This window comes from Agelaius tricolor, unplaced genomic scaffold, assembly GCF_023055355.1.
Source record: "Agelaius tricolor isolate 1412-34295 unplaced genomic scaffold, bAgeTri1.0.p SCAF_18, whole genome shotgun sequence".
In the NCBI taxonomy this organism is placed as follows: domain Eukaryota; kingdom Metazoa; phylum Chordata; class Aves; order Passeriformes; family Icteridae; genus Agelaius; species Agelaius tricolor.
The window spans coordinates 13,482,458-13,502,267 of NW_027269278.1; the positions used below are offsets into that span (position 1 = coordinate 13,482,458).

General features: G+C 44.4%; 1 protein-coding gene across 1 annotated transcript in view; it reads left to right on the top strand.

The window, feature by feature from the left end:
- Positions 1 to 817: 817 nt before the first annotated feature.
- GALNT10 (polypeptide N-acetylgalactosaminyltransferase 10) overlaps positions 818 to 19,810 on the top strand; it is an 81,985-nt gene continuing 62,992 nt past the window's right edge. The window contains exon 1 of the mRNA XM_071443416.1: positions 818 to 1,145. Within this exon, the coding sequence (XP_071299517.1) occupies positions 972 to 1,145 (174 nt within the window). The 5' untranslated portion in view covers positions 818 to 971. The remainder of the gene's footprint in view (positions 1,146 to 19,810) is intronic.

Consider the following 19,810-nt stretch of genomic DNA (forward strand, 5'->3'; position numbering starts at 1 on the left):
CGCTCCAGGAAATTCGGTATTTCCCTGCGGGGGTTTGCATTGGAAGAGAACTAATATTTATTTTCCCAGTGCCCAGCAGGGCAGCCGGATTGTCAGAGCCTTGCTGTTGACACAGCCGAGCCTCACGGCTGTTTTGCTGGCAGAGCATCTTCCCGAGCGAGCGTCGGGGCTGCTGCTCCTCATGGAGGAGACGGATCCGCTCCCCATTCCTGGGAAAGCTGTGCCGCCATTGCTTTTTTCCCTAAAAACACCCTCCAAACACTATCCCGTACCTCTAAATTATGTCGTTTTCATTAAAGCCACTTAATTGCTATCCGGCTAAACAGCACTGGTTTTTAAAGCGAACCAGAGATGGGGATGGATTTGGAGGGATGCTTCGATGGTACCTCCATCCCTGCTGGAGAATGCCTTGTTGTCCCCCAGTTATTGTGTGCCCATGGGGCGAACCCCAGCCCTTTGGGGGCCACCCAGACCCTTTGGGGAGCATTTACAGTTCTTACCCTTCAGCCTGCCCCGCTTCTCCCAGTCCTCACTCCCACCCAAGGGGTCCCTCCCTCATTAAGGCGTTTTAAGCCAATTAACCACTGTGACCCCCACCCCCAGCACCGACGGCCGCTTCGAATCCCGCTCCGCCCAGACACCCCGCCGTGCCGCGGCACCCAGGGAGCGCCGTTCTTAGAGAGTCATTAGCGGGGAGTCATTAGCGGGGCTCATTAGCGGAGGGTCATTAGCGCAGGGTAATGAGCGGGGAGCGGGGCGGGGCCTCCCCGGGCGGTGGGCGGGGTCTCCGAGGCCCCGCCCCCCGCGCGAGCGGAGCGGAAGTGCCGGAGTTGCCGCCCGGCGCCGCCGCCGAGCGCGGGCGAAAGTTGCGCTCCGGGAGCGCGGCGGGGGCGGCCGGACCGCGCTCCCTGCTCACCGCGCGGCTGCTCGGCCCCTTCCCGCCGCTCGGCCCGCTCCCGTCAGCCGCTCCGATGCGGCGGAAGCAGAAGCGGCTGCTGCAGGCGGTGGGGCTGGCGCTGGCCGCCCTCGTCTTCTTGCCCAACGTGGGGCTCTGGTCCCTGTACCGCGAGCGGCAGCTGGAGGGCGGCGGCGCGGCCGGCGGGGACGGGGCGGCCGCCGCGGGGGCAGCGGCCGGCGAGGCGCCGGTGAGTGGCGGGGCTGGGGGGGCTGAGCAGCCCCGGCTGTGCCGGGGGGGCCGGTGGGAGCCTCCGGGCGAGGGTCGGGGGGCTCCGGTGGGAGCGAAGGTCGGGGGGCTCCGGTGGGATCCGCCGGGCGAGGGTCGGGGGGCTCCGGTGGGATTCGCTGTCGCACGGGGCGTGTGCGGGGCTGGGCGCGACCCCTCCCAGCACAGAGGGCAGCGAGAAGCGGCAGCCGCCCCCATGAGAGGATGGGGCAGGGCAGGGAAGCCGGGGTGGGCTCGGTGGTCCCCGGGAAGGAGCTGGGCTGTGTATCCTGTGCCTGCGGTGGAGGAGGAGCGCGAGTACTTTCTTGGCAATTCACGGGAGGGTCTCCTCGCCTTTTTTCGGCTGAGCGTGGTAAGGGTATAATAAAGCAAGGTCTTTGCTTCTTGCGCCAAGGAGCGAGGCAGGACTGGTCCCAGCCGTGCACAGAAAAGAACGGCGATTCCGCTCCCCAAGGGTGTGCCTCCGTGCCATTTCTCTTTACCTGCCTTGGAAGGGTGTGGGAAGCAAACATCACCTGTTACTCGGCGTCCCCGCAGAGCTCAGGGCGAGGGCTCGCAGGGAGGAGCAGGTGGAGCTTGCGGGTTGTGTCAGAGGAGTGATGCTCCTTTGGGAAAAGCGGATAACTCTTCCTGAGAGGCAGAGGATGCCCGCCGGATATGTGGCCTGAGGTTGTTGCAACACATGGCTGCTTTCCTTTCTTGTCCCACTGGTGTAGTAGTAAATTTCACAGCCAAACCTGTCTGTGCAGCGTGTGAGTCAGGAAGGCTGGATCACCCAAATTAGACGTTTGGAAGCACAGTTTAGCTGCACTTACTTTTGGCTGTGTAATAGCTCTGTCCCCTTCTGGGTTTAGCTTTGTGCCATTAAGAATGATTGGGACTTGAAAGCTTGAAATGTCATTGTGTAACTATCAGTTCAGCTGCCACTCTAAAAGGCTCTGCTTGTTCAAAACCACTTAAAACTCTTATTCTTCTAAATCTTCCCCTCCTTGGAGACTTCCTGCTGTAACTGCACCGTAAAGGTGGAGAAACCTGCTGTGACAATTTTTGCTCTGAGGGAGAGAAGGCTCTCAAAGAGCTGTACTCAAACTGGGACTGAGCTCTTCTTTCCCCCAAGAAACGCTTTTTCAAATTCAAGCTTTTTAGTGTAAGTCTGGATAAAACCATGCTCATGTCCCATGCTGCTGGGGAAGGGGATCAGCTGTTGCCTGTCATAAAACATAAATTTGCAGCAGATCCTCAAATCTGCACAGAAGTCCTTTGGACTTGACCACACAGTGATCATTACATGCCTGGAGTTCCTGATGTTGCTGCCTTATGCTTGTATTTCTGTGGGATGCAGGGAATCTATTTTGCATGGCTGGTAAAAACCAAGCCCTGCTCCATAGCTTCATGTGTTAGGGTGAAATGAAGACCTTTGTAAAACCATGTGTCCTCCAGAGGTAATGAGGAGAAAGTTGGGAATTATTCTTAGGAGACTTTAAAGTGGCAAGTTGGCTTTTATGGTTTTGGTCTTCCAAAATTGTCCTTGTACTGTAGGCTTTGGGTAGACGTAAGCCAGGCAGCATCTCTCCTGATTTCTGTGTCCTTGCAGTGTTCTCAGTGTTCAGCTATCCTGAGCTGCCTGTGTTGTACACAATGCCTGCTCCATTTTTCTTTATGTCTCTGTAAAGTATGGCAGCTGTCAGTGATTTGAGATCTGCTTTTGTTTTGATGGTGTGTGGAGTTGGAAACGCCCGTGCAGCTCGCAGGAAAATTTGCAGTAAAACCTCTCTGCACTTGTGTAAATCAGAGCTGCTGGGTTTTAGGCTGAAGGCTTCATCTTCCAGTCTAATTAACGTGGAATTATGGGCTGCAGGGGGGTCTGTGAGTGAAGATATATTTGTGTTATGGGCTTATTTTTTGAATGATTTGGCCTTGCAATGATAGCTCCAGTTACATTGCGCTAGGGAAAACATAGCCTTAAGGACAACAGGCTGTCTTGGTAAAAATAATTTCAGATGAAGCAGGATAAAAACAACTCAAATGTGATTTTGTTTTTCTGTTTAGTTGTGTGGGTTTGTTTTACTGTTGTCATAGAGGTATCTGCCAGCTGACTGCAGAGAGTTTTTTGGGCATCCTCACAATCAATGGTTCCTGCCTCCCTTCCTTGGTCCCAACAAGCATTCATGGGTTTTGTATTTAATAACCAACTTCCAGCTTGTAAATGAATATGCTTTTTGTCTGAATATTCTTCTTGTTCCTGAAGCCTTTCGAAAGAGCTGACTTCTTAATACAAAAACTCCAGATGATAGGAGACAATATAATGAAAAAATATATTCAGAGCAGTCAGAAAAGATTTTCTTCTGTTTCTGGCTTTAATTTGCCTTTTTGTGCAGGCTAATCTTTGAATTGAGGACATTTCCTATGTACTTCAGAATTGAGCTTTTCAATGAAATCTCTGTCCAGGCTCATTCTTTCTCTTTAAATGGTGTCTGCTGTTTCAGTCAGTAGTTCTGTCCCTCAGAGTAAAAGCAGAAGAGGGTGAAACGTTTTAAGAAACAGCAGAATTAAAGCTATAAAACAATTCCTAGAACCTTGTCTTATTGCTAAAATTTTGAAGTTTGAAACCACCCAGGAGTTTTTGTTGTCTGTCTGTGCTGCATGTTACCTTCAGTAATGTGGCAATATGCATCACTATAGGTGATTTGGCTTTATTTAATCTTTCTAGTGCCCGAAACAAATATGTCAGAAAATTAAGCAATCAGAAACGATGTAAATATATTCTAGGGAAGATTATTCTAAACGGTTTCTGCGGAAGTGCCTAGGCAGCTAATTGCTTCTGTATTTACATGTTCAGGGGAAACATTATGGTGGCTGAAAATAGTGTCTTGCTTTAATAAGGAGGGTGAGGTATCTGCTCTTTCCTCTGCCTTTGGGTCTGTTCTGTTGCAGCTCTGTGGGTGTTTCTCCCTCCACACAGGAGAGATGGAGAGAAGTCAGCAAGGTCTTGGCCTCAAGGTCGTGCTGCAGATCTCCTCAGAAAAGCTGGAGCTCTGAGTTAGTCCTTGCTTAACTGCTGTGGGCTCAGAAGTGGCCTCTGTCACTCCGTGCAGGGCTCAGAAGTGGCCTCTGTCACTCTGTGCAGTGCTCAGCAGAGGAGATGATCTGTGAAGTCCTTTTTTCCTGGGCTGTGTAACAGGTCTGGCATTAAATGGGGCTGGTGGCATCGTGGTACTGAAGCGTTTCTGCTGACAGCTTTAGAAGCTGCTTTGACTTCGTGACTGTGCTCTTTGCTCATCACTACGTGTGTCTCAGTGTGCTCACGGAATGCAGATTGACTTTTCTGTAGATTCATCTTTTTCTTTTTTTAACAACTATTCAATAAGTAAAAACATACGATCTGTGGGTGTGGGGGTAGGAAGAAGCAGAAGGAATGCAGCTATTCCTTTTGTCTCTTGGATCTCTGCTGTCTGCCTCAGAGGCTGCTGAGCATCCTCAGCCCAAATGTTTAATTGATGTGGATGTAGCTTTGCAGTGTGTAAACCCTGGATGAGTTAGGCTGTGGGCTGGTGGCTTGTGTTTGGGCTAATGCAAGTGTTTATGTGGCTTTCAGCGCTCTGCAGAGCTGCTGCTCTGCTCTTCTGTGGTCAGGCTGGAGATCCTCCCTGTGTGAAACCTGCTGTTCTGGGAATGTGGCTTTTGAGCTCGCAGAGATACTGAGCTGGAAGGTTTTCCTTTGAATTGCTGGCTGAAAGCACTGTAGCAAATGAGCTGCCTTTAGTGGCAGTGCGTTTTTATCTGATATGATGAATGCTTTATGGAGTCGCCCTGTAGCTTGTTGTGGCAGTAATTTGTGCTCTATAAATTAGCTCGGGAGCATGATGGAAGTGTATAAATCACATCGGTGATTGTGTGGTGCCCTCTGCTGCCGGCTGGCTGGAGTGATGTGGGGTACACCCTCCTGCTGCTTCCTTGGCAGTCAGAAACCAACTGCAAACTTGGGACTGAAAAATGCCTGGGGAGGGTGCTGCTGTTGGAAAGTTTGGGGTGATAAACTTTGGCTTTAGTGCCAGTGAGCCTAAAGTTTCCAGCCAGCATGGCTGAAAATGCAGTCCTGCAGGTGAGGACTGAGTGGGGAGTGATTCTGCTGATGTCCTCCTCAGCTGAGGAAGAGGATGGGCTTTGCTGTTCTGACCTGGGGGCAGCTGTCAAGAGTTTGTCAAGGTTTGTCAGCATTGTGGTGTGGTTTGCAAAAACTAATAAGGAAGACCTAAAGCACAGTCCAGATGCCAGGAGCCAAAAAGTTTTGCAGTAGAAATCTTCCTACCACGAAGAAAGGTCACCATTATTGCAGGAATTAAATTCATAATGAAGCATGTTTGAACAGTGAAACAGAACCACTTTTCCAATAACAGAAGGGAGGAGAAGGGCTTGGGAAAAATTAGAGGAACACTGTTCTGCTCTCTGCCAGCCAGAAGGGAGTTGGAGAGCCAGAAGGGAGTTGGACAGCCAGCTTGCTGTGCTTCACAGGTTTATGGCAGGCTGGTCCTGTCCTAGACCCTGCTGCTGCTCCACAGAGCTCTTGGGCACTGCTGTGTTTGCCAGCCACTCATCAGCTATGTACAGGGAAACTTTGAAGAGCTTGTTTTTGTAAGCATGGTGTAAAACAACTGGCATCTAAGGACTGGAGGACAAGTGCTACAGCTGAACAAGCCTGTTTTAATTTAAGAGTGACTGGTCGAATGTGGGCTGCTCTGAAGTTTATCACTTGAGTGAGTGCACTTGTGAATTGAGCAGGGTTTCCTGAGCTAGGTAAGCATGTCCTGCACTTGTGGTTGGCAAAGGGAGCTGAAGTGAAGTGTCTAAACCATCTCACAGCTGTAAAGTGCAAAGTAAAATTTGAAAATATGCTTATAAAGAAACTGGAGCTTTCAGTGGCCTTCACTCAAGGTCTCATTGTGGTGATCTTTGTTGTAATGGCAACACAGAGCTGAATGAACAAATGGGCTGTATTGTAGGTCTCCTATGCCATGTGAAAATAAATGGTTTATTATACTTTGTTCTTCATCATTGAGCAGGTCCTTCTGTTATTGGAAAAGTGGTTCTGTTTCACTGTTCAAACATGCTTCATATGCACTTAATTGCTGCAATGGTGACCTTTCTTTGTAGTAGGAAGATTTCTACTGCAAAACTTTTTTGCTCCTGGCATCTGGACTGTGCTTTAGGTCACTGGTGAAAACCATAATTGTGTGCTGATCTCCACAGCTGTGTGCTTTTGCTGAAAGAATATTAATCAAATTTTAAGAGACAACTGGTTTAAGAGCAACAACAGTTACAGATAACTATCAGGTATTTGACTTAAGAGGACTGGAAAAACTAACAGGAAGTTACTTACTGCCAGTGAGGAGGGTTGGTGAAATTAGGCAGGAAAATGTTATCAACCAGACTTTGTTATATAGTGCCACCTTCCACTCCCTGTTTGAATACAAGGTACAGGTGTCACTAGGAAAAGATAAAGGGCTGCAGTTTCCCTTCCTGTCACTCTGTGTTTGCTTCCTTGTGTATAGAAAACTGGAAAGCCTGAATGCATTAAAAACTGTCTGCTGTGATGGCAAGCAGACATTAATGATTATTTTAACAGTCATTCATTTAAATATTATTTAAATGTTGCTTCAGTCAGACTGAGCTAGATTGGGAATAGTTACTTTCTGTTAATTTAATTTGCTCTCTGTTCCTATTCTGAAATCAAATCAGGAATAGCCTTTCTGCCTGACATTTGCACTTTGTCTTAACCTGATCTCCAGTCCCTGGACAGAAGGATTTTGGTCCGTGCTAGTGCAGTTTGGCCACTTGGATATTTCTTCTGGATACAGCTTGGCCTGGGATTCCTGTGCTTCTAGGGAGTTGTATAAATGACATTCTATCTTGCCTTCAGGCCCCAGATTGTTTGCAGAACCAAAGCTGTCGGTGGGGATTTTTAGCAGCTCAGGGATAGTGTGAATCTGTTTATCATGTTTCACAGACTCCTGAACAAATTCTGGTGCCTGAGTCACTTCCAAGAGTGTAACAGTGTGATGCTTAATTTCCAAATCCAGGGATAATAGCCCCCACTTTCCAATTTTAAAAATTCATGTTCTGCTTTCAGACTGCCTTTTGTCTTGGTGGTGGTGGTGAAAAAACTTCTTTATTCTCTGTTATTTCTTGAAGAGTGTGCTTGTGGTTTTCCCTTCAGGTCATGACTTCTTACAGCTCAGAGAGCCAGTAAGTGCTGCTGGTCCTGCTTTATTCCACATGAAGCCTGGCCCCTCAGTGGCAATGGTATCTTTTTTTATCAGTGTAACCAACACCCATGGTGGTATTTCCTGCATTTGTGTTATCCTGCATGGGTGATGGATAGGCAACAAGGAATGGAGTGTTTATCTACACAGCTTTGTTAAGAATATAAGTAGTAGTGGATATCAAATTATGGCTGACTTGTCAGACTCTGCCTCTTTTGTTAAATTTACAGGGTCTGGCAAACGATTGCAGAAGGCTACAGATCAGTAAATCAATACCAGCACAAAGAGTTGCCAGGCAGGCCTCCTTTTCAAATGCCTGGCTAGAAGAGTAACTTCTACTGTGTCTGAGATCTGCTGGCAGCAGATCTTCTTGTATTTCTAAAATACAAGAAATGAGTTGTTTGACATGTCTCCTTATTGTTCCTTGTATAAACTTGATAAAGCTTTAACTTGCAGCTTCAAAGAAGGGAGGTCTACCAGTTTTTGGTGCTTAAGTTTGCTTTTCTTTCTAAATAATTACCTTTCTTCCCTTTTGCAGTTCCTCCATTTTCTCTAATCTTAGCTCTAGGTTATAAGAGAGCTCCCTAGAGCATATATCTATAATTAAGGCTTTTAAACCACAATTACAGTGGAGCATCAGCGGTGCTCTGCTGCGACCAATATCCAAGGGAGCAACTTGCTTCAGCAGAAAAGTTGTTGATTTTATTACAAACAAAATCTCTCCTGTCCCACTCACAGAGTCTCCTCTGATACTGCTTCATGCCTTCCCACTTTGCTGAGTTATCTTCCTAAAGCTGATGACCATTAATGGCATGTCCTCTCTAGCTCACAAGAATAAAAAGGTTTTATTTAGCCCCCCTGTCATCTTCTGGAAACACAGGCTGCCAGCTCTACTGCAAATCATTCATTCCCTCATGAGTACATTCACAGAACTGGGGGGTTTAAAATGGAAACCCCGTTTTAAGCAAATTCATGTAACTCATGTGGATATTTTGATTCTTTCTTTGGCCAGAAACGGAAAGCAAAGGAAGGGAAGGAGGATGGAGTCTAGGAAGGCTTGACTGTGTTGTGCTGCCCAGCTTGGTGGAGAAGCTCATTCTTAATGTCACCAAATAAAATGACTGTGTCTTCAGTCTCAACTTCTTATTAATTTCTCTGCTTTAATACCTTTTTCTTTTGCAATTAGCACAAGTAGCAGAAAGCAACTTCTAAACACTGTCTTTGAAAACAGTGAATGCTGACATCCTTCCCTGTTAGGCTGCAAATTGCTTCTGCCCAGAGGTAACTAATTCCTGATCAAAGCTTCTCCCCTCACCACTAATGTGTATTTCTCATGTGTGTACCATGTGTAGCTGATCTAACAGTGACCTGACACCTTTCCCTGATGTAGCTTTCAAAGAGAAAACTTGTCCTGTTCTTTGTGGTTGCAGATCACAAGGCAGCTGCTGAAGTGGAACTTCCAAAAGGCATATCAGAATTTTTTTTTTAATATACAGAAAATGCAGCTGTTTACCAAAATAATGACCAGCAAAGGGGTTAAATTTCAAACAAAAAGAACTCGTGTCCTAAACTTGTAAATGAAGCCTGTCTTCCTGCTGCAGAACTGTTTGGTCATAAAAATAAAAGATTCACAGAATAACAGTAAATCATTCTGTCTCCTGCAAGAGTTTTCATTTTCTGGATGCATGGAATTTGTTGTTTGAATACTCTCCCTTTCAAAGAATCTGGTTAGATTGGCATTTTGTGTTTGTTAGTCAAGGTCTTGTGATGTTTTGGGACTTCACCAGATCTTGTCTGTAAACACAGCCAGCTGTCCCTCCTCCACACGGAGCTGCCTTGCCTCAGCCCTCCTGAACAACTGGGGCTTTTTTACAAGCTTAAGTTGCTATGAAAAGTTCTGCTCTGCTTGATCCCTAAAGCCTGAAATCCTTTGCTTGCAGCTATGTGTGCAAGCTAAGGTGACTTTTCAAAGCAAAGTCGTTTCATTCTCTGTCTGCTTATGATTATTCAGAAGACCTAATATTTAAATCCCCCTAGTAGCCAGTCTTGTTTTTTTCTCAGTGGAAGATCCCATAGGCTTGTTTTTCTGTAAGTTGCCTTTGTTTGTGTTCAGATTCATTTGGGAGGTTGCTTTTGCCTAGTTGATCACACTAGCAGGGAAACAATTTTTCTCCATGATGGCAAAGAACTAGGTTTGGTTTTTTTTTTCTTTCTTGAGCTTCCCTAATGTTTCCCATCCTTCAGATGGAGTCCAAAGAAGAAATGTTCACAGGGATTAGTAAGCATGAGCGTTTTCTTAATAAATAAAACAGGTGAAACAGAGTTTGAGTGTTCTTAACACTTAGACCAAAGTTTTCAAAGATGTCTTAGAGTATGATGTTCCTTTGAAAAGTAAGAGTCTTAGTGACTTTGATCTAGAGTATGGTATAAAAATAACCACAACCAGGACTGGCATCCCATAAGATTTCTTTTTTGTTTGTTTTTTGGGGGGTTTTATAATATTTTTAAAAGAGTAAGCAGCTCCCTCACTTTGCTCAGACTTACTTTAATCTTCACTCTGCTTCCTTGGAAGTGGCTCTCTTTAGAGACTGTAATTTCAGCTCAGATAAATACAAGCAAAATATATTCCATCACTGAAGAAAATCAGAACCCCAAAAACTAGATAAGTAAGACATAATGGTGTTGTAAAAGGCTTTCATTGGGCAAGGAAGTAATTTTCTGTAACATTACAGAAGGTGACTTAAATTTAACCTGTCCATCCATGTTAGCTACTGTGTGCCAGGCTTGTTCAGGATCTCAAAAAGAAGTGAACCCTCTGATTATCTTCTGTTTTCTCATTTATCTCCCTGGTGGCCTGTTGCCAGTGTTTTATGTGTGATAGCCAAGTAAGAAGGAATAACTCTTTTTTTCCACTCCTGCGCTTGTTGGTTTTGCTGATCCACCAAATACACTCTGGGCTGTCACTTCCCTTTGATTCTCAGGCTGTGTGAGAAATATTTAAAACTCCTATGGATATCTTGCTGCTGCATGCTGCCTGTTTTTTTATGTGTGTGGCTGTTTTGGAAACTGATTCAAGGTGCTAATTTAGCCTAGAAAAAAAAAATCTCCCTTCAGAAAACCAGCATCTGCTCACAGGTCTTATTTGCAGCAGTGAAGAAGTTATATTGGTACTGTTAAAGTGTTTGGAGTGAAATTTCTCAAGATTATTTTGCTTGCTTGGTACTGAGGGCAAGGAAGTAAACTGCAAAAATATCTGTGAGGTATTGGAAGACCTGGGATATTTATGTAGAAACTGGCAGAATTGTATCTCCTTATGTGTATGGAGACCAGAGACCTATCCAGGTTATCATTGTTGCTGTTGTAGCTGATTTTTGGAAATGTGATTCTTGACCCATTGTGCCCCAGATTGTTTCTGATCTTCAGATGTGAATTGTGTGCTCTGCTAATGGGAGATGGGAAGAGTCTTACCTGCAATGTGTGAAGGTCCTACTTGTTGTCCTTGATTTTGACTGCTGCACAGAATCTGTGAAAAATCTGTATAAAACATAACAAGTCTTCATTCATTGTACTGTCATATTTTCTGCAAATAGGAACTTGGGCCTGCTGATTACAGAAAAAGAGTCCTTGGCAAAGCAATTACAAACTAACAAGAAAGCGTCTTGAATTTCAATTTGTGCCAACATCCTTTTCTGTGCATCTTGGCCAAAGCTGCTATCAGCATAAACTTACACCAATCACCCTGGGTGAAAGGCCTAAGCTGTGGAAACAACTGATGGTTTGTGGCTTTTCAAGTGCTGATATTTTTATAATAAGTGGCTGCTCCTGGTAGAAAAGCGTCTGAGAAGTTATGAATTGTCATGAATACATGAGCAGAGAGCACTGGCATTGCTGATAAATTAGCTGGGAATTGTCAGTTGTGTGGTAGAACTCAAATGTTGGCTAAAACTGAACATGTGAAATTAAATAGAAAAGAACAGATATTTCTCTCTGGATACTCAAAAACAATAACAAGTCATGTGAAAACTTGTTTTAGAAATTATTTCTAGAGGGTATGAGTTTTCAAGCCTAATGCAGTGAAGTCTATTTTTATAGTCCTTGAAAACAAAACCTGACAGACCATATTTGCCAGCACTTATATTGCTCTGGTGACAGTGCTTCTTTTTAGAGCATGCCAGAGGAAATACTCTGTGCTGGAGCATATGTCAGTGATTAGTGGGACCAGTGCTGCAGGATGAAGTGGAAGAAATATGGCTGTGTGAAAAAAAAAAAGCTGAATGGACAGAAACGTGAGAAATGTAGTGGTTTATGGGTCAGGTTTAGGGTAGGAATGGAAAATAGTTATTTTTAGGATGTCTGTATGTAGCTGACATGCTGTCTTCCAAATCACTGAGGTTTCACTGAGAGGATGGCTGCTGTCTTTCTCTGTGTGTTCCCCTTAATTTCTTCTTCGTGTAGAAAACTGTTTTCCCTTTGAATGGATCGCTGTTTGCATTCTGCAGGTGTTACATAATGCAGGTGTTTGTATGCTCAGGGTGAACTGGAAACCTCAGGAAGTGAAAGACTTTGGCACCCACCCCTTTTTGTGAATTTGTGCATTCAAGGGCAGAGAATGATCCTCAGGAGCCGGATGAGTCTCTCCAGACCCGACACCCTGGCTCCAGTCGAGCCCTTGAGGTGTGTGCTCACGTTTGGGTTTGGGTTTGGATTTGTCAGCTCCTCCTCCCCCCAGAGCCACCTTGGGAAGGATGCTGAGGTCAGAGCAGAGCTCTCAGCCCAGGTTCTGCACCAGCCATGTGGGACTCTGGGCACTTGTGTTCAACTCCTGGGCTGGAGGAAGAGGAGGAGGATGGAGCCCTGCTGCCCTTCTCCAGCATCACGGACAGCTTTCACTCCAGAGCTGCAGGGCAGCAGCTACAGCCCTCAGTGGACTTTGTGTCCCTGCTTTGACCATCCAGAATAACAAATATCTGTGTTCTTTGCAGGCACCAAAGCGTGCAAACAGCTACAAGTGATTTGTGTGCGATATAGAGGCAGCACTGTACGTAGATTTTGAAAAGCCTCTCCTACCCAGTTGTTTAATGGGATCCTAAAAGTGCCCACAGACCCCACTGTGGAAACACAAAGCTGGGAGTTGAGCTGCTAGATGCACAGCCTTGTGATTTTCAAGTTTCTTGTATATTTAGCCCTTGACATCATAGGTTAGTCATCAGTCAAGTGCTGCAAAAATGTTCTGCTGCCTCACCCTGTTTTTCCTATCTTGTCACTTACATTGGCGTGCTCCAAAATTTTTGCTATTCAACATAAATGGGAAGAAAATGAAAATGCTCTGTTCCCTTTATCACAATTGATGCCTGTACTTGAACTTTGCCAGTATTTGTTTATGAAAACTGCTTGTTTTTCCCTCTGAAATGTTTTTGTCAGAGCAGCTCAATACAACTTGTATTAGGGGAAGTCAGAAGAAGTTAGAGAATCCTTGAAAACTGGAAAAAGAATAGATTAGATTGCTACATAGAATTACCTAACTGGTATGAAAATTAGACTACTGCTGCAAAGTAGATATTTGGCTATTAATACTTAAAGAAATAATGCAAGAAGCCAGGCAATATTCAATTAAATGCTAGTTATTTTATAACTGTCTTCAGCTCACTACACTTGTGATTTACCTGATTTAGACTTTTTTGGCAAAGTTTTCCCTCATATTTGAGTGTTTTTAAAGCTATTTTAGGTCTGGTTTTTGCTAAAAAATCCTGTAAAGTTCTTGCTTTTGAATAACTCTTGAGATAACTGGAAAAACAGAATTAAATTATTTGGGGCCTTTGGGGAAAAGTGAAGGCTTCATGAGATTTGATTTGTATTTCTGTAGCACACAGGAGGCCTAGTCAGAAGTCTGCAAGGAGAAAATAAAGCACCCAAAGGCAGACTGTTTCCCACAAAATAACCCAAACTGAAAGTATATATTTATTTTCCTTCCCTGAATTTGCTCTTGTAGAAAATATCTTAAAAATTGGATTGTTTACTGGTACTTGTACCAAAAAAAAGAAGCTTCTCAGCAGTGCAATAATTAGATTTTTGTACTGTGTCACCAGTACTGCATGGATTTCTGAAAGGGGCATCTGGATTTTCACTAGTGACTGAATCCAGTGTTTAAAGATCTTGGTGTTTTCACTCTGATATGTGATGTCTCTAAGTTCTGTGATTGTTTCATACTTGAATCTGCTGGCTCAGGCATGAGATTCATGGATCCAGTTTCCTCTTCCTTAGTTTGTCAGAGCTGTGAAAGGAACTGACTTTGAAACCTTGGTTATAGTTAATCTTTTTGCTTCCTTACAATTGTTAAAGATCTAAACATGTAAGAGGAGGAGCACCAGCTTACCTCATTTGGGGGTCACAGCTTGGTGTCTTCAGCAAAATGTTGTCAAGCTTGTGGAAGTTGGATCCATTTGAAATGGGTTCTCATTGTGTCTGCAGATACAGTCTGGGGGTTTTTTCTCTTCTGCTGGAGGGTGGTGGAAGCTGTGGCTCTTGGTGGAGTGTTGTGATGTTACTGTGGACTTGTTCATCATCTGCAGTGATCTCTGCTCAGGAGGTGGAAGAGACCAACAGAGGAAATCTCCTTCCATCCTGCTTAGCAACTTTGTCAGCTTAACATGAATGAGTTTGGGCTTGTGCTCAGTGCTGCTGGATGATGCAGTTGGGATTCTGTTCTGCCTTCCTAAACAGGAGCAGCCTGTAACACACACATCACCATTCAGTGTGTGTGCAACCTGCTTGGGCTCTGTGCAGGCAGCAAGAAGGGGCAGGATTTAAATAATGGGATCAGATCATGCACCTGGATCTTGTTCGAAATCACAGGGTGAAAAGCTTCTAAAGCCTCTAAAACCTTTCAGCAGCTCCTCAGAAGAGGAGACTGGTTGGCAGACAAGACCCTGAAATCTGATGGGTTATAGTGTACTCTTAAAATTTAATGAAATGTAATCCAAGGTTTTAATTGCATGTCTGGGTTTGTGCATTTCATGTTGACTTTAGCAATTCTGCTCAGTACCTAATGAGGCTGAACTCTTTGTGTAACAGTGAACCTCCTCCAAAAGATTTAAAGATTAGGAAATACTTGAAAAAGCAGGGAGGGAGAGACAGCAGTTGCAAAGATACCCGCTAGTTTCCTGAGGCTCCTTGAGTTTTAAGTGTCCTTTGTGGTTCAAAGTAATCTTGGCTTCAGTTTGTTATGAAAATTTCCTCCTTGCTGGTCTGCAGGATGGCTTGGGTGCCCCATGGCAAGTGTGTCAGAGATTTCTGTGATCTGCAGCTGGAACAGTGCAAGCATCAAACAGGCTCTGTAGCAAACATACTGCAGTACAGCTTTCCAGGGGGATTTAGAAACATCCATTTCTTCATCTGCTCCTCAGGCAGCATCCTAATCCCAAACCCAGCAGCCAGGGTGGGCTGTGATGGGCAAACACTAACTCCAGGAAAGCTGATGGGCTGTGTGCTAGGAGCTGGCATCCTGTGGAGCTGACACGGGGCTTGACAAAACTCCTGCTCTGTGCTAATGGAATTGCCTGAGTGGCCTTAGTTTTTTCACTGTGGAGTCAGCAAGGGGGTGTTTCAAGTCTGTGGGGTTGAATATTTGCTCCCAAGGCTCCCAGCCAGCTCCAGGGTGGGAGCTGTGTTTTCAGCAGGTCTGATGCAGAAGGTGGCTGCACTAAAGGAGCCCTCTGAGGTTAAAATGCATCAGGAAAATAAAGTTGTCTGGCCTTAGCACCAGATGATCACCTGAGGTGATCATTGTGTGTCCTCTCTCTTGCTTTCACGTGTCAGAATTGCTCTGGTTTCTCTCCTGGTCTGCAGCTTGAGAGGAAATATCTGTCATGTAAACATTTATGTATAACAAATTGTAAACACGGAGGTGTTTTGGTATCTTAGAGTGTAAGGCACCATCCAGAAAGAGTGGCATGGGCTGGATGGGCAGCTTTCAGAAAGAGAAAGATGTCTCTGCTGGAGCTTTGCTGCTCCATCTATTTCTATCATCATTTCTATTGCTAGAAGGGGACTGGCTGTACTTTGGAAAGGTTACAGTTGAAAGAAGTTACAAAACAGCGCCCAGCAGGTTATAATCTCCTCTAAATAAGTACTTGATAAGGCATTTCAAGACATAAGCCTTCTTTAAAGAGTAAATGAAAGTTCATTGGTGTCCAGACAAAGGCCCTGTGGCCATCTGGACTTGACTTACTGTTGTCTGCTCCTGCTCCTGGGTGAGGAAGGGCTGTCTGAGCTGTGGATATAAGGTGCTGTGCAACACTTAAGCTCCCCTGACCTAATTCACTTGCTGTTTTGCTGGAGCATGGATTAGCAGTGGCTTGCTGGTGCAAAAGTAAGCAGCAGTTAATTCTTGTAAGTCAAGTCCTGTATGGCTGTGATTTGGGTAATGCCATCTTTGTGGAAAAAGCAGGGCAAATTCCTCAAATGAAGTGATAAAAGAGTGGCAGGGGTGATCCTGGAGGCAGATAGCAGCACAGCAGATGAGTTGTGTGTTCAGGTCTGGATGATGCTGGCTGCTTCTGACTGCTGCTTTCCCTTTTTAAGTCATGACTGATCTCAGCTGGGGCAGAACAGCCTTCCTTGGAGGCCTTAACACATTCCACAGGATTCCAGATTGTTCTGAAAATGCTTTCTAAACGCTCTGTTAATTAAAGATTTCTCTAAGTCAGAATTAAGTTATTAAAATGTTCCAGGCATTTTGTAGAAGTCTTTTTGAAAGCTGACTGTACATTCCTTTCAAAGTTGATCTACTGCCTCTTTTGAGTTACAAAGTAATATTGTGCTGCTTGTGGGTTACAGATAAGTTCAAATAAACAAATGGTTAGGGGTTTTTTGCAGTAGTTTGCCTTTTTGTGAACTGACACTGCTATTGAGTCACTCTTTAGGATTTTGCAATTGTGTAGCTGTGGTTCTTCAGCAGTAATGGAAGCAGAAGTTTCATGTGCCTAGGAGGGCACTTCTAAAATCCCTGGCTGTGGCAGAACAGGTAGTGCTGCACAGGGCAATGGATTAACAGCCATCTAAAATGGTTTTGTTTTGTTTTGCAGAACCTGTGTCTGCTTCTAAAAGACTGGGTGATCATAGATGATAGATTTTGCATCATACAGAAGAATTGCACTGTGTGGCAAGTTTGCTCACTCAGCTGTGGCTCTGCAAGTACCCAGTGTGCTGCTGAGGTGATCTGAAGGTGACAAGTGCCAGAGCAAGAGGAGCTGTGCTGTCCTGGGTCTGTCCCTGCCAGGCTCTGTGAGAAGAGAGGGTTCTCAGCCACCAAAATAGCAGTGAGAGCCTCAGAGCCAAACCCTGTCCTGACTGTGGATGTATGCTGACATGGACTGAGTGCTGTTGTCTGGGTTTGAATCAGGCTCTTAGTGCTTTAAAGGCACCCTGCAACCAGAAATATTCTGTGTATCAACCTGAAAAGGCTGTGTATCAGAGGGAAGTGGATTTCTGTAGCAGTAGATTTCTTAGCTTAAAATACATGTTTGTAAGAGAGCTCTGGTTCTGCTTCCTTTGCAGATCCAAGTTCTGCATAGATTATTTTGCAGGTGTTTTGGAGGAGCTTCAGTGGAGTTGTCACCTTTTCCTGGCTGGTGTAGTTAACTTCTGCAGGAAGATGAAGTCAATGTCCCCTTGACTCAGTGTTAGGAAACCTTGGCTGCTGGTTCCAAGGTAAAGTCAGGGCACTGGTGCCTTCCTGAGCTTGCAGTTTGCTTTGGCATTTTGCTGCTCAGCTCTGTGAAGTTACAAAAGGTTTAAAAAAAAATTGAATGAGAACCTTGTCAGTTTATGTTGCTTTTGCCGGGACCCATGAGCAGCTGTGAAAGAGCTGATAAAGTTGATGTTCCAGTTCTGACTGGAATTTGGAAGAGCATTTCAGGTCAGAACTTGGCCTGAAAACAAATGTGTGGTTGTAGAGAGCACCGTTGTCATGTGCATCATCCCAAAATCTTTCACAGTAAGTGAAGTGTTAATTGTTTTCTGTTTGCTCTGCAATCTTCTGCTATATCAAAAGCTGTGTAATTATCTTTCCTTATTAAAAGTCCAGCAGTGGGAATGGATGACTGTGTCCATGTTTGCTGTGCAATTGCTGTTAAGGAATGGGAAAGCCTGCTGAGGGGTCAGTCAGCAAAAGCATTACTGGGAAACTGCATCTGTGGAGCACATGGGAGCAGAAGACAAATCTTTAAATGTCTTTTGTGTTCTGAAAGGAGGATGGGAGGCAGCTCTTACAAACTTTGCACTGAGATCAGAGTCTAAGCAGTGAAGGCAGTGAGTGCATTAATCCATGGCGCTGAGAAAATGTTTCTTTTCCTAAGATAACAAAGTTTGACAGGGCTGTTTATCTCCCTTAAGTTTCACAGGAGGTATGAACTCAAAATGCATTGTGCTCAGCCTCTTCTATCACTGTGCTAGATGCTTCCTTTGTAAAACATCTTGCCCAGAGAGGTCAGGTTTTTAGCACAAGCCTTGCTCCTCTGTTCCTGTTCTGTTTTCAGTGTTTTGCAGATGTGCCTGGTTTGTGAGAGGTGCTTTCTCCAGGGCAGCAGAGGTAAAATGAAGTTTAGAGCTGCTTGCATTTAAAAGACAAGGCAGCATCATGCCTGTGTGAGCAGTTGCTGTTTTCTGACCCACAAAACAGCAATTATTGGGAAGATGGAGTTTTTGGGGAAGGTTTACATAGTTTTTTAACCACTTCACTGCAATCTGGAGCACAAGTTGTGTGTTTGTTTAGAGCATTCCCATTTGCAGTACATCACTCTCCCAGCTCTTGGTCTGGGTCTGGCTGGTGGAGTGTCCTTAGTGATGCTGAGCTGTGCTCAGAGGCCACAAAATTGTGCTGAACATTTGCTATTTAAATTGAACATTTTTGACTGCCTGTAGCACAAGTTATTTAAGCTGGCTTTAGCCTTTACATTCAGGAGTGCCTGTTTAGGGCCATAGGAGCAGCAGCTCAAGAACCTTTGCAGCAGGAAAATCCCATCACCTTGTTTGAATGGCTCTCATTCAGAGGGAATGGAAACCTGGGTCAACACCGAGTTCCTGACTGATTTAAAATCCCTGCTCTCGTGTACTTCTTTTGAAGCAGTAAGCCACTATTTATTTGAGATGAAGGTTAAATTTAAAACCCACAATGTAAATTACTTGGGAAGGGATGTCATTTTGTGCACCCATAATGGTGATAAGCTGAATAAAACAATTGCAGGAAACTTATTTCTGGGGGAGCAGCCAAGGGAGGTATTTCAGCCATGGCACTTTTATGATAACTTCTTGCTCCTCTTACCAGAAAGATTATGGATGTTTGACTGGTACAATCAAAACCAGCTGGATTGGGGGAATTTTAAGGGGTTGCTTTTTAAAGCATTTTTATAAAAACCCAAGAAGTCCAATTAGTAGAATTCAATTCATAGGAGTTTAAAAATTAATGGTAACTTAGCTTATGAAATATGGATCGCTTGAGACTAAACTAAGAGCAGACATATGGTTTTGATTTTTTATTTTCCTTTAAACATGGGCACGGTGCTAAGGCCAGACAATTTATTTTCCTGATGCATTATAACCAGGTGCAGATGTTTTAGAAGTTATCGCTTCTAAATGGGCTCTGACAAATGTCTCCTGGAAGCCAGCAGCTCTAAATATTACACACACTGTATTCCAAGGAAATGTTGAAAATAAAGTTTTAGGAATTAAATGTTCAGTGTCTGAATCAAGAAAATTTACTTTCTGCCTCTCTCAGGGGGATTTGCTAGCTGAAACCATTATTTTGTGAGACAGGCACAGATGTTAGTCAAGGCACACATGGAGGCTGGAACAAATACTGCCACAGATGGTTTTGCATGGTGTTATTTACTGGCCCTCTACTGCTAATTCTTGAAGGTGGACACCTGAAAAGGTACCTTGACATACAACTAAAGGCTGACCTGGAATTTGTAACAGGTGTACAGCTATTCAGCATTAAGGCAAAAAAATTGAAGCATTTATTAAAATATATGGGAACGTTGTGTTTTGTGCATCAGTGAGCAGGGCATGGCCCTCTGCTACAAAAACTTGTGATATTTCACTTACTCTGTTCAAGACTGAAGTGAATAGTTTTAACTGAAGATTTTTTTTTGTGCTTCTTGTCTTTTCTGCATAGCTTTGAATCCTTTGAATCACCCAGAAGGACATTTTCCCATAGATATGGGATACAAAACGTTGCTTCTGTATCAGATGTGTGGCTTTGTGGGGAGAGAGGGACCATATGAATATTGACATGGGGATTGCATCTAATGTCCTTGACTTGCAAAATTCAGACAGCTTGATTCATCACTGCATAAACCATTCACATTCA